General features: G+C 40.6%; 1 protein-coding gene across 1 annotated transcript; it reads right to left on the bottom strand.

Moving 5' to 3' along the window:
- Positions 1 to 773: 773 nt before the first annotated feature.
- Positions 774 to 12074, bottom strand: LOC130106324 (sterile alpha motif domain-containing protein 9-like). Its single transcript, XM_056272396.1, has 2 exons — positions 12037 to 12074; positions 774 to 5225 (listed from the first exon to the last, which is right to left on the bottom strand). Exons 1-2 carry the CDS (start codon positions 12058 to 12060, stop codon positions 795 to 797), a joined length of 4455 nt encoding a protein of 1484 aa, XP_056128371.1. The 5' UTR covers positions 12061 to 12074; the 3' UTR covers positions 774 to 794.
- Positions 12075 to 12436: the final 362 nt, after the last annotated feature.

The following is a 12436-nucleotide window of genomic DNA, read 5'->3' as shown; positions in this document are numbered from 1 at the left end:
TCACAAGTAAAGGGAATGGAAATGTATTACTCTTAACAGTGACTTGTGGCCTTGAAGACCTTGAATAAAGACAGATGGTTACAGCAAAAGCAAGATTTGTTAAGAATCAAATGTAAAAATCAGTAGAAAAATATAATGTCAATGACATTTTACTTTAACCCTAAAACACAACAAAATGCAAAGGATAAATTCAAAATACATCTAAAAAAATATGGAAAACCCCTCATATTAAAATTGGGCATTCGTTTTACAAAATCTTTGATTAGAGTGAAAATTGAAGTAAAATAAAAGTAAATCAAATATAATGAAATAATGATAAATGAGTACATCTATATGCATATCAATGTATGAATACAATGCAGTAAGATGAATGTAAAATGTATGTAAAGAATAAGAAATAAACACAATGTAATATAAATTATAAAAGAACAACAGAGGTACATGTGTGCTCTCTGGAAGTCAGTGCATTGTTGGCGTTGGTCAGACTCTCAGTCATCAGTCATAACATAATCACACCATTGCTTTTACAGAATTCACATTAAACACAATTAGGCATTTCTGCTAAACAAAGCCCCAAAACATGCAACATTAATGATTAAAAGATGGCTTAGATAGATCACATATGATAAAGCAAACCAAAATAATTTATAGGAGCAACTACAGGCTTTGGTCCAAGAGCTCCATCGACTGGATTATCGTAATATTTTGAACTGGAAATCTAGAAGGTTTTCTCTTTCATGATTCTCATGTCTTCAGTCAGACATTCAGTCTACATTAGATCAGGCTTCTGCACTTTATGACTCAAAGTCTATGTCAAGTGCAACTGGTCCATTGATTGAGAATCCAAGGAAGAAAGTCACTCGTGTGCCATATTCTTTATTTAACTGGCTTCTGAACATTGGATCAACCATAACATTCACATCTGCAACCGAGATCAAATTGTTGCGAATTTCACCAGAAACTCTGTGAAGTTTATTACTATTCCTCACTTGCCTCCAAATTTTGTAATCATCCCATTGAGTTGAGATGTTCTGCCCTGATCCTAACCAGCTGTTTATATCCCTGTGGGAAATCAGGCCACCATAACCTTCATCCTTCCCTAGGTAAAAATGAACCGCTGCTCTCTTTCCATTAGACACAGGTTTCAGGTAGGTTGAGTACAACGTCTTCATTTGTGAAGTTGGTAATGTGCGGTCAGCCTCTTGCCAGAACAATAAAACTGTGATGTAGTGCAATGGCAGAATCTCACTGAGGGGTGAGGGGCGTTTGATTATTTGAAGGCATAATTCTCGAAGGTCATGGTGGGGCATGATGTACTGAGATTCAGGGTTGATGTTTGCCAGAATTACATTGGCATAGATAAAGTTGACAATGTCCATCAGTCTGGCCACTTTTGACTTCAGAATGAAATGATACTGCTGGATGATCTCTTCAAGAGTTGATGCAGAGTCTTCCTCATACAAATATCGTAGAAGTCCTGTATAGGAATCACCCTTGTTCCTCTCCAGACATTCACGTGTCTGCTCAATTTTAACCATGCGGTTCATGCGCTCATTCTTGATCAGCTCACTCCAATTTATCTTACAAAAGAGGTCAGTGTACTGTTGAAAGTACCTGGAAACCTTGGGCTTTATCAGTTCTTTTTGTTTGTCTTTCTCCGAGAAAAAGGGTACTAAATGTACAAAAAAATTGTCAAGGAAATCAAAATGACCCTTCATTGTGTTTTTTAGTTGAAGAAGACATTTCTTATGCTTCTGCAATACATGGTAATATTGCTTGAGTTCAGGGTTCATCCTTAATTCTTCAATGGTAATTTTACCCAAGAGGACTTCAGCAAGGCAGTTAAACAGTGGTGTCTTTTGCAGTATTTGTATGACGGTAACTGCAGTTTGAAGTTCACCAAGATGGCCAGCAGTGTTGTAAGTACTATAATCCTTTAGTCTTTGCAGGTGAGAAACGGCCTCTTTGTTTGCAGTGTGTTGTGTTTCTTTGCAAGCTTCTGCTGCAGACTCAGCCACTGTAAGAAACCTATCAAGACTGTCCGGCTTGATGGGATCATCTCTGTCTTTGTGAACAGCATGCTTGAGCTCACGCACAAGTACCTGTGATACTGTATCACATATGTATGAATTCTCCTTTGAAAGGTTTTTGGCTTCACTTGCCCAACTCATGGCCACAGTAAAGTCCTGTTTTTTTATGTAGTACCTGGCGAGGAGCTGGAATATTACTGCATCCTTTCTGAGACACTTTGCTGCATTGTGTAGAACAATTTCTTCCATCCCTGGCGTCTCTTTCATTATATCTTTGATAAGAGGAGAAAAAAGGGAGTCTTCAGCCTTAGCCGAATACTGCCTCTTCACCAACATGCTGTGAACATCCTGCATTAATTTTTGTTTCCCTAGAGCGTACTCATAAAATAAGTCTGTTGTGAGCAGAAGGTTAGTAATTTCTGCCTTTGTCACTTTGTATGACAAAGTCGACAGCTCTTTCAAACAGTGTTGAGCTATACTTGAGTGAATCACTCTCACACCCTCAAAGGTAATGTTGGAATAGGCTGTGCCTCTTATTAAAAGAGTGGAAAACTTCTCAAATCCATCTTCTACTTCAAACTTTGCTTTAGTTTGCAGACCAAGGAACTCTTCACATGTAGAGACTGACAGCAATGCATTCTTGCAGTAGACATGCAGGAGGACAAGAACTGCAAAAAGTTGAGAATGTTTGTCTTGGAAGTTGAAGCCCTTAAGGGTATTTTTTACAACACGCTGAATATAGTGAAGTGAAAAATTGTTCTTCAGAATCATGAACCCATAAAACGTTTTAGTGTTTGTGTTGGTTTTCTTAAACTCCTTCAGCTTTTCTTTAAACAGTTCCTGTTCCTTCTCAGATAAACGGTTTCCAATGAAAACAGCATCATCAGTCTGTTCCCAGGATTCAGCTCTCATGCAGTTGACTATAATGACTTGTGGAGACTTGGAAAAAATGTTTCGCTTCAAGCACTCCTCCTCAATTTGAAGTTGGAGTTTTTTTACATCGCAGATGTCTTGGAAGTCATCGATCATGATTAATACAGGAAGTCGTGTAGGTTGCTCTTTTGTCTCATATGTTAGTAGCTGCACAACCTGTTCGGCTACGGTAGAATAATCATGTGTTGTTTCCTTCAGCACTGCACACCGGTATTTATCCTTCAGTGTCCATAAGACATGCATGGCTAACGTAGTGCCACCGCAGCCTGGAAGATGGAGGATGTTGAAAAACTCACAAGCTCTCTTCCGGCTGCATATGTCTGGAATAATAGTGTTGATTATGTAGTCAAACTTGTCACGTTTGATGAATGGCATTGATCCGGGCTGTTCTGAGAAGAAGAAGTTCCACCAAGACACCTTTCCTCCCTTATAGAAGAACTCCTCATGTTTTTGTTTGTCTTCATCGCCTCCGTCACACTGATTCACACAAAGAACACTCAGCGTTTCTAGGGATTGCTCAGTTTTCTTTGATAGTACAACATTACTGCCACCACCACAAGGCAGAAACCGGCTTGATTTGCGATTCTCTGACCACAGACTGAGGATGGTGCCATTGACCTCAGCAAAACTTAGCTCATAAATGCATCTTGTAGAGATGTCAGCTTTATATCGGCCCTTAATGAGATCCTTCCAGTAGGTGTATGTTGTTTCATTATCACTGATGCACAAGATTTGGTTTCCACCATTGAGCTCCTGTAAAAACATACCGAATGTCTCAAGCAAAGAGTCGTTGGCGTCGCTCACCTGACTTAACAGCAAGAATATGGTGAGAAGTTGCTTGCGATGCACCAAATCTTTTCTGCACAGGAAAGAAACAACATCACGCACTGAAGATCCCTTCTCAGTCAACCAGTTATCAACATCAGAGGGGTTTTCCTCATTAATGCCTCCATTACAGAAAACCCAGCTTGTGTTTTTGGTCAGCTTTAACTTGTTTAAAATGTCTTCAACTGCACCCGTAACTTTATACTGAGCTGGTAAATGAGGATTGGATGTTTTTCTCTCTTTAAGTAGCTTATTCAGGCCACTCTGAGCAGATTCTGGATCAAAATCCAGAACAGCCACTAGATCCATGTGAAGAAGGAAATCCAGGTTTTCCAGCTGAACAGGATGAGATTTGTTAGCCACCAAAATGTACCATGCAAAGTGTGACCTGTCTAAAGAATGGGTCCCTCCTGTTATCATCTCACACAGTTTAGAGCCTTGCACACTTTCTTTGACAACAGAGAGATGCTTTTCTTCAGCGTCCTTCCTCAGCTGGGACAAACGTTGCATGTTTGCAGCAGCAGTATATTTCTCATACTCCTTTGAAGAATTAGCTGTAATAAGATTATCGCTGCTGCTGCCGTCTCTTATGAAGAAAGACTTGCCATCATTCTGCTTCCTCTCTCTCATCTCTGCACCGTTGGGCTCTTGCATCTTGTCTTCATTTTTATCAACATTATAAGTGTTAAAGTGAAATTCTTCACAGACTATGGAGGACGGCTCTATGTCTACCTCAATAACACGTTTTCCTGCAGAAGTCATGTCAGCTTTGAGAACTTCAACAAATCGAGGGGGTTTAATGCAGCTTTTTGCTATTTTAACAGACCTTTCCCATTTGAAATGTTTTTCAATTGCATGTGACTGTTTTACATCAAAATCATCTGTGCTCTGAACACTAATACCCTGAATGTGTCCATGTGGTTTGTCTGCCACTCCAAAATGAATAGTGCCATTTGTACGGCTGTTCATACAAGCTGCTGCAAATCGAATCACCTCATATGTGTATTTTTTCATTCTATTCTCCTCCGTTGTGTTGATAAATCCTTTGAATTCATGGCATGGTTGTATGAGGTCTATAGGACCCGTTTCAGTTACGTCTAGATTGCTGTTTTCTCTGTACCTGTGAGCAGCATTAAATCTATTGAAAGGGTAAGGCTTCAAGCTATAAGACTGAGTCGTCACATTATTCTGCTGCTGAGTCTTTTGTTTCAAAAGACCTATTTTGTGCATAATTATTTTTTTGGCATTCAGTGATAGGCTTTGCATGCAAGAGAGATCAGCTTCCTCCAAGAGGAGAAGACCAGCTCCATTAATTCTCTGGTTGTACAAAATCTCTGCATCTTCTTTGTCCACTTTTATATCAAGCATCCATTGTTTCACATGGTCTTTATTCCAGTCATTGATGTCCACTGGAAGTTCAGATGAAACAGCCATCTCCTTATTATTCTGAAAGAAAATCAACATTAGCAAACAGGCATATTGTAAAACAACCATTTCCCCAAAAATGTTAGTTAATGTTATTTCATTGGACTTAAACTTACTGACTTTGCTCACACATGGTTTAACTACTTCCCAAATTGTTTTTACGGTTTTCTGTACACAGACTTCAATACAGTAGAACCATATCTAATGTTGTATGTGCTGCAGTTACACTATATAAAACATTCATTTGAACATTACAAGAGAGTCTTTTCCCTGTGCAGTAATGTAGAATTTGTACCTTATTGAGTGTTTTCCAACTCTTAGTTCAAACACACATTTGATTCCAGAGACGTTGCTTGTTGTTCATGCTGCACTTTATCAGAAGAGAGAGACTGAAAAGAATCATTAAAAATTAACAGCTCAAACATCATTTTTCAATATCATAATATCTTTATGATGATGAATGCAATGATGAATTAATTCCATTCATCAACATAACAGCTTCTGCACTTGGTTCTTCATCATTCAAATCCTTATAATATGATTTTAACATTATAAATTAATAACATGTTTTAAAATATACACTGTGCTTCAGTCAGAGTTTTCAAATTTCAAGATATGGGGCAAAAAAAAATCTCCTCTGTGAGTTCTTGATTTTTATATTTAACATTAGTTTCGCAACATGACGTGGAAGAGTGCTGTTTTTCCGAATATCAGCATGATTGCAAATGGTATTGATTTCATACAACAGTTTAATAAACAAAAAGTAAAAATTAAATTACATTTAATCTATTTCGCCAATGTTTCTGTGTTTTTGAATGATTCGGGTGAGTTAATGATTCAATGAGCCATTCATAAAACCATTTAAGTTACTAATGTAACACCTTCGAGTGTAAACAAAACAAGCCAATGGACATTGGGGAGAGAGATTTCCATCGCAAATCACTTCCTGCGATGCGGGTATATATACACTCACCGGCCACTTTATTAGGTACCCCATGCTAGTAACGGGTTGGACCCCCTTTTGCCTTCAGAACTGCCTCAATTCTTCGTGGCATAGATTCAACAAGGTGCTGGAAGCATTCCTCAGGGAGTTTGGTCCATATTGACATGATGGCATCACACAGTTGCCGCAGATTTGTCGGCTGCACATCCATGATGCGAATCTCCCGTTCCACCACATCCCAAAGATGCTCTATTGGGTTGAGATCTGGTGACTGTGGAGGCCATTTTAGTACAGTGAACTCATTGTCATGTTCAAGAAACCAATTTGAAATGATTAGAGCTTTGTGACATGGTGGAAGTAGCCATCAGAGGATGGGTACATGGTGGCCATAAAGGGATGGACATGGTCTGAAACAATGCTCAGGTAGGCCGTGGCATTTAAACGATGCCCAATTGGCACTAAGGGGCCTAAAGTGTGCCAGGAAAACATCCCCCACACCATTACACCACCAGCCTGCACAGTGGTAACAAGGCATGATGGTTCCATGTTCTCATTCTGTTTACGCCAAATTCTGACTCTAACATCTGAATGTCTCAACAGAAATCGAGACTCATCAGACCAGGCAACATTTTTCCAGTCTTCAACTGTTCAATTTTGGTGAGCTCTTGCAAATTGTAGCCTCTTTTTCCTATTTGTAGTGGAGATGAGTGGTACCCGGTGGAGTCTTCTGCTGTTGTAGCCCATCCGCCTCAAGGTTGTGCGTGTTGTGGCTTCACAAATGCTTTGCTGCATACCTCGGTTGTAACGAGTGGTTATTTCAGTCACTGTTGCCCTTCTATCAGCTCGAACCAGTCTGGCCATTCTCCTCTGACCTCTGGCATCAACAAGGCATTTCCGCCCACAGAACTACCGCTCACTGGATGTTTTTTCTTTTTCGGACCATTCTCTGTAAACCCTAGAGATGGTTGTGCGTGAAAATCCCAGTAGATTAGCAGTTTCTGAAAAACTCAGACCAGCCCTTCTGGCACCAACAATCATGCCACGTTCAAAGTCACTCAAATCAACTTTCTTCCCCATACTGATGCTCGGTTTGAACTGCAGGAGATTGTCTTGACCATGTCTACATGCCTAAATGCACTGAGTTGCCGCCATGTGATTGGCTGCTTAGAAATTAAGTGTTAACGAGCAGTTGGACAGGTGTACCTAATAAAGTGGCCGGTGAGTGTAGAAAACGTGCTGTACTTGCTCGTTTAAGTTTTGGGCTTCAGGGCCGAGACGTTCAGCGGTGGTACAGCAATTGTGGTGACGAGACGTAAGGTCTCTGTTCCCTCGATCAGGGAACGGGGGTTACATTAGTAACATAGATGTTCCGTCAGTCACGTTCGACTTTACGTCAAGAGTGAACTTCCGAATTGGGATCCTACCAAAACGCCACATGTGCTGTTGCTTATGTCTAGCTGTGTTTCCGCCTCCCACTGGACATTTAAGGTACTGCACTATATTTATATAGTTTACTTTCGGTTTCCCTCAGTGAACGCAGTCAAGAACAACGTGCATGCGGTTTCTATTGGCTATTGATTCCATCGTTTAAACCTTGGAAATATATGTCTGTAAGTGCAATTTTGACACTAATACTAGTGATTTAAAGAGTTTAAGAATAATTAGATAGAGATTATGGCTATATTTTTGTTATAAGCACACTTGATTCGTGTTATTGGTAACGTGCTATGTTGTAGCGTACTGATATGCTAATTTCTCTTCTGTTTGTGCATAATAATAATAATAATAACACATTTAATTTATAACGCACTTTACATCAATTCAATGACATCAAAGTGCTACAATATAAAACAGAATAAAAACAGAAACATTAAAATAACATTTTTAGCCATAAAAGGCTTTTCTAAAAAGATGGGTTTTAAGGCCTTTTTTAAAAGAGTCCACAGTCTGTGGGTTCCTTAGATGGACAGGGAGAGCATTCCACAGACTGGGTGGAACTGAACAGAAGGCACGGTCACCCATAGTACGAAGCCTTGTCCTCAAAGGCTGAAGGAGATTGGCCTGTCCAGAGCGGAGATGGCGTAATGAGGAAAGGGGGGTGATGAGTTGTTTGCGATATGGTGGAGCAGTGCCATGGAGCCACTGATGGGACATAAGGGAAACTTTGAATTCAATCCTGTACTGGACAGGAAGCCAATGGAGCGATTTAAGGATGGGTGTAATATGGTGGTACTTCCGCACGCCCATCAGGATGCTAGCCGCACAGTTCTGGATGTACTGCAGCTGTTTGATGTTCTTGCTTGGGATCTCGATGAGGAGTGCATTGCAATAATCCAGCCTGGAGGAAATAAAGGCATGGACAAGTTTTTTGGCATCGGGGAAAGTGAGCATTGGACGGAGTTTTGCAATGTTCCTGAGATGAAAGAAAGAGGTTTTACAAAGATGTTTAATGTGGGCCTCAAAGGTCAAGTGAGGGTCCATTCTAACACCAAGGTTTGTGACTGAGGGTGAGAGGTGGATATCATGACCAGAGAAGGTGATGCTGGTGATGGTGGATGACCGGGTCTGGTGCGGAGTGCCAAAAAGAATGGCTTCCGTTTTTAAGCTATTGAGTTGCAGAAAGTTAGCCGCCATCCACGTCTTTACCTCCTCCAGGCAGGTTGAAAGTGTGAAAGGGGCTGCAGAGGGGTTAGGATTTGTTTTGATGTAAATTTGGGTGTCATCAGCGTAGCAATGGAAAGATATTACAGAGGCCCCTCTGAGAGAAGGGAACGGATCTTTTGATGAGATGAAGGTGTTGCAATGCTCCTGCATGTTCTCTGAGTGTAGGGGGATCTGAGGTTTGAGGAGATGATTTATGGTTGAGAAAAATTGCTTGGAGTTACCAGGGCTATTGTTGATTATATGGGAGTAGAACCGGGACCGGGTGTCACTGAGGGACTTGCTGTAGGCCCTCTGATGTTCCCGGTACGCTAACTTGTGAACAGCAAGCCCTGAGTCCTTGAAACGCCGTTCAAGGACACGCCCTATTCTCTTCTGCAGCCGCAGCTCCCTGGTGTACCAGGGGGCTGAGTGTTTGAAGGTGACGGTTCTGGACTTGACTGGGGCATGACGGTCCAGGAGGGTGCTAAGTGATGAATTGTAAAGATCCACAGATTCAATGACTGAAAGGGGATTAGCAGCGGAGAGAAGACGGAGGTCGGTAGTCAGGGCGACTGGATTGATGGTGGAATTGGTGATCAACAAATCCAGCGTGTTGCCTGAGTCCAACTCCATTCAGAGAAAAGAGATTCTCGGCACGGGAGAGAGTTTGCTCTTTTCCCAGTTGGCCCGAAGCCCCATATCGCTGAGCACCAAATCCCCGTGTTTGCACAACTGCTCTTGTGAGTGGGTCAGGATGAGCCAGTCGTGGAGGTAGTTGAGAATGCAAACCCCGTGCTCCCTCAGAGAGGCAAGGGCCACCGCTGCCTCTGCGACCTTCGTGAAGACGCGAGACGACAGGGACAGCACAAAGGGAAGGACCTCGTACTGATGTGCCTGACCCTTGAAAGCAAAGAGTAGGAATGGCCTGTGTCGAGAGAGAATCAAGACATGAAAGCACACGTCCTTCAGGTCAATCGCTGCAAACCAATCTTAGGGACTAATGCATTTGAAGATGCGTCTCTGCATTAACATCTTGAACGGGAGCTTGTGAAGGGCCTGATTCAAGACACGCAGATCCAAGATTGGCCATAACCCATCGCCTTTATTGGGTAAAATGATGTATGGGCTGTAATACCCCGTCTTCATAAATCTTCTCTTCTCTTTTATTGAGAATTTGGGTACCACTGGCTGTGACACAAGTGGCGTAACAGAAATTTGACTCAGAAAAAGATTCTCTTCCCAGGCCTACTCCAGGGGAAGGAGTAATGCATTCACCATCTCCCGAAGAGCTGTCTCCTCCGTCTCTGGGTCACCCATCTCAGGTATGTTGCTTTGGCTGATGCTTGGAGGGCCTGGCAGGGGCTGGGATGGGCTGAGCCGCTTTCCTGCGGCCAGCTCCACGCTGCGGCCTAGGTGGAGGCTGCTGCTAAGGCCGTGCTGGAGTGGAGTCGAAAGACGCTCGGCGACAGGGCCGCCACTGTGATCCTCGGTTCATCCTGTGTATTCACCAAAGTAGCCCTCTGCTGGGCAGAGGAACTAGATCAGGGCATAGCAGAGTCTCGACCGCAGCATCTAGATAGTCATCTTCCCGCAGTGGGTGCATGACTCATCCATGAACGCCACCTCATCGTGCTTTTGGCCCAGACACGTAAGGCAGCGATCATGACTGTCAGAAAAAGACAGGAAACGACCGCATCTAGAAACTTGTGCTTGCTCTTTTAGAGTAAAGCTTTTTAGTGCTGAAGCACAAAGGGAAATGGTCGCTGCACAGCGTGCAATACTGTTGATAGCAGTTGTGTGCAAAATACTCTTTTAGACGGCAATGAATCCAGAGGAAATGCTTTTTAAGTGGTGACCACCGTTGACGCGCTGTCACACCAACACTCTCTGGAGAGCTTCTTCCGGGTTTGTAGAAAACTCGTACAGATGATTGCAAAGCAGATTCGATGAAACGCTCAGCTCCGAAGCGAAAGCTTAAATGAGCGAGTGCAGCACTCTTCCTTACCCGCTTTGGCAATGTCCATTGGCTTGTTTTGTTTACACTCGAATGTGATTGGGCTCTCAGGCGAGATCCCAATTCGTCAGTTCACTTCTGACTTAACATCAAACGTGACTGACTGATAGGGAACAGTCACTTGCTTTGTTCCTAAATGAATCTGCCGATTTGATCAAATCGGTTGAATGAATGATTCAGTAAATCAATTATTAAAGTCTGTGTTAAGGCAATTCAAAGATTTTGGTAACAATAGCCAGTTATTTATTTTCAATAATTAAGTATTCAGAGGAAAATATATTCTGTTTTCAATTACATTTACATCTATGCATTCCTGAAACATTTTCTAGATTTGAATTATGAATTGACAATCAGCTCAAATTTGATGGCCTCCACAATATTTTGTTGTATGAATATCTGAACATGCAATATGTCAAAAGATAAAAAAAATAGATCCTCTGCTTACATATATATATATATATATATATATATATATATATATATTATTTTTTTATTTTTTTTAAACGTTTTATTCTAGTTTATTTTTATTTATTTTATCAACACCTGAATGTGGATAAGTTTCATTAAAAAAGCAACATTTTGAGCAAATAGCTGAGAAAACAAATGTTTTTGTCAAAGACTAAATCCAGATTGGATTCAGAGCGATGATCAAAACATAGGTGTAGTAGATTGAGTCCATTAACACCCCTAATGCTTGCAAAGTCCTATAGTTCGTCCTGGGTCGACATTTCATTCAGTAACATTAGGCAGTTTTGATTTATATGCTGTTAAATGTTGGTGATAGTGTTTTTTAAATGTGCATATACATACGATATCGCTTGTTTCAGAGTCTTCTTCGCATGTGTTTGATCAGTAGATTCAGTACTCTTTTAGAAGATGTGTCATAGCGTCCCCCTCCGTATAACAGTGAAAACACTGAAAGCCGGACAATTTAATCAATGGCGGGGAAATAGTAAAGTGAACACATTATGAACTTTTTTTTTTTGGCGAGACCAATGAACATTTTGGCAGGGTAAGTAAAAATGTGAATCTCATTCAGAGTCAGAACTAGTAACTGGCTCAATAAATTTTATATTCACAATCCTACATTTGATAAAGGTGATTGGTTATAGTTATTCTTGGTGTACAAACTAATGCACTTTCTGCAACAAATACATGGCATGTTGTGAAATGCCAGAATAAACATAAAATATATGTATGTTGACCTTTGATTTGATACTAACCTCCAAATGTCTTGAGGCTTCCATAATGGAATAAGGAACCTTTCTGGTTAAAAAAATAAATAAATTAAAACATGGCATTGCATCAAAACATCATTGTTAATCAGGTTAACTAGAAATTAGGTAGAAATTGATGTCATACATGATTACCAACCAAACTCCGAACGTGACAGAATGTATTTTCTTTGAAAAATATTAACATAACTAAAACCTGTTTTTACAGTAAAAGTAAAATGTTTTTTCCTAAAAGAAATTGATGTGTGAACATATTAATTATATATTGCACATCACCTGAATTGGCAGAGTATAGTGATATATTATAATATATTATAGTATTATATAAAATTATAGTACAACATAATTATAGTATAATATAATATAAAATATAACATACAACTACTCA

The sequence above is a fragment of the Rhinichthys klamathensis genome, unplaced genomic scaffold (genome assembly GCF_029890125.1).
Source record: "Rhinichthys klamathensis goyatoka isolate OS25496 unplaced genomic scaffold, OSU_Roscu_1.1 h1tg000336l_1, whole genome shotgun sequence".
NCBI lineage: Eukaryota > Metazoa > Chordata > Actinopteri > Cypriniformes > Leuciscidae > Rhinichthys > Rhinichthys klamathensis.
The sequence above is the reverse complement of the archived record's forward strand: the minus strand, read 5'-3'. Positions and strand labels throughout refer to the sequence as shown.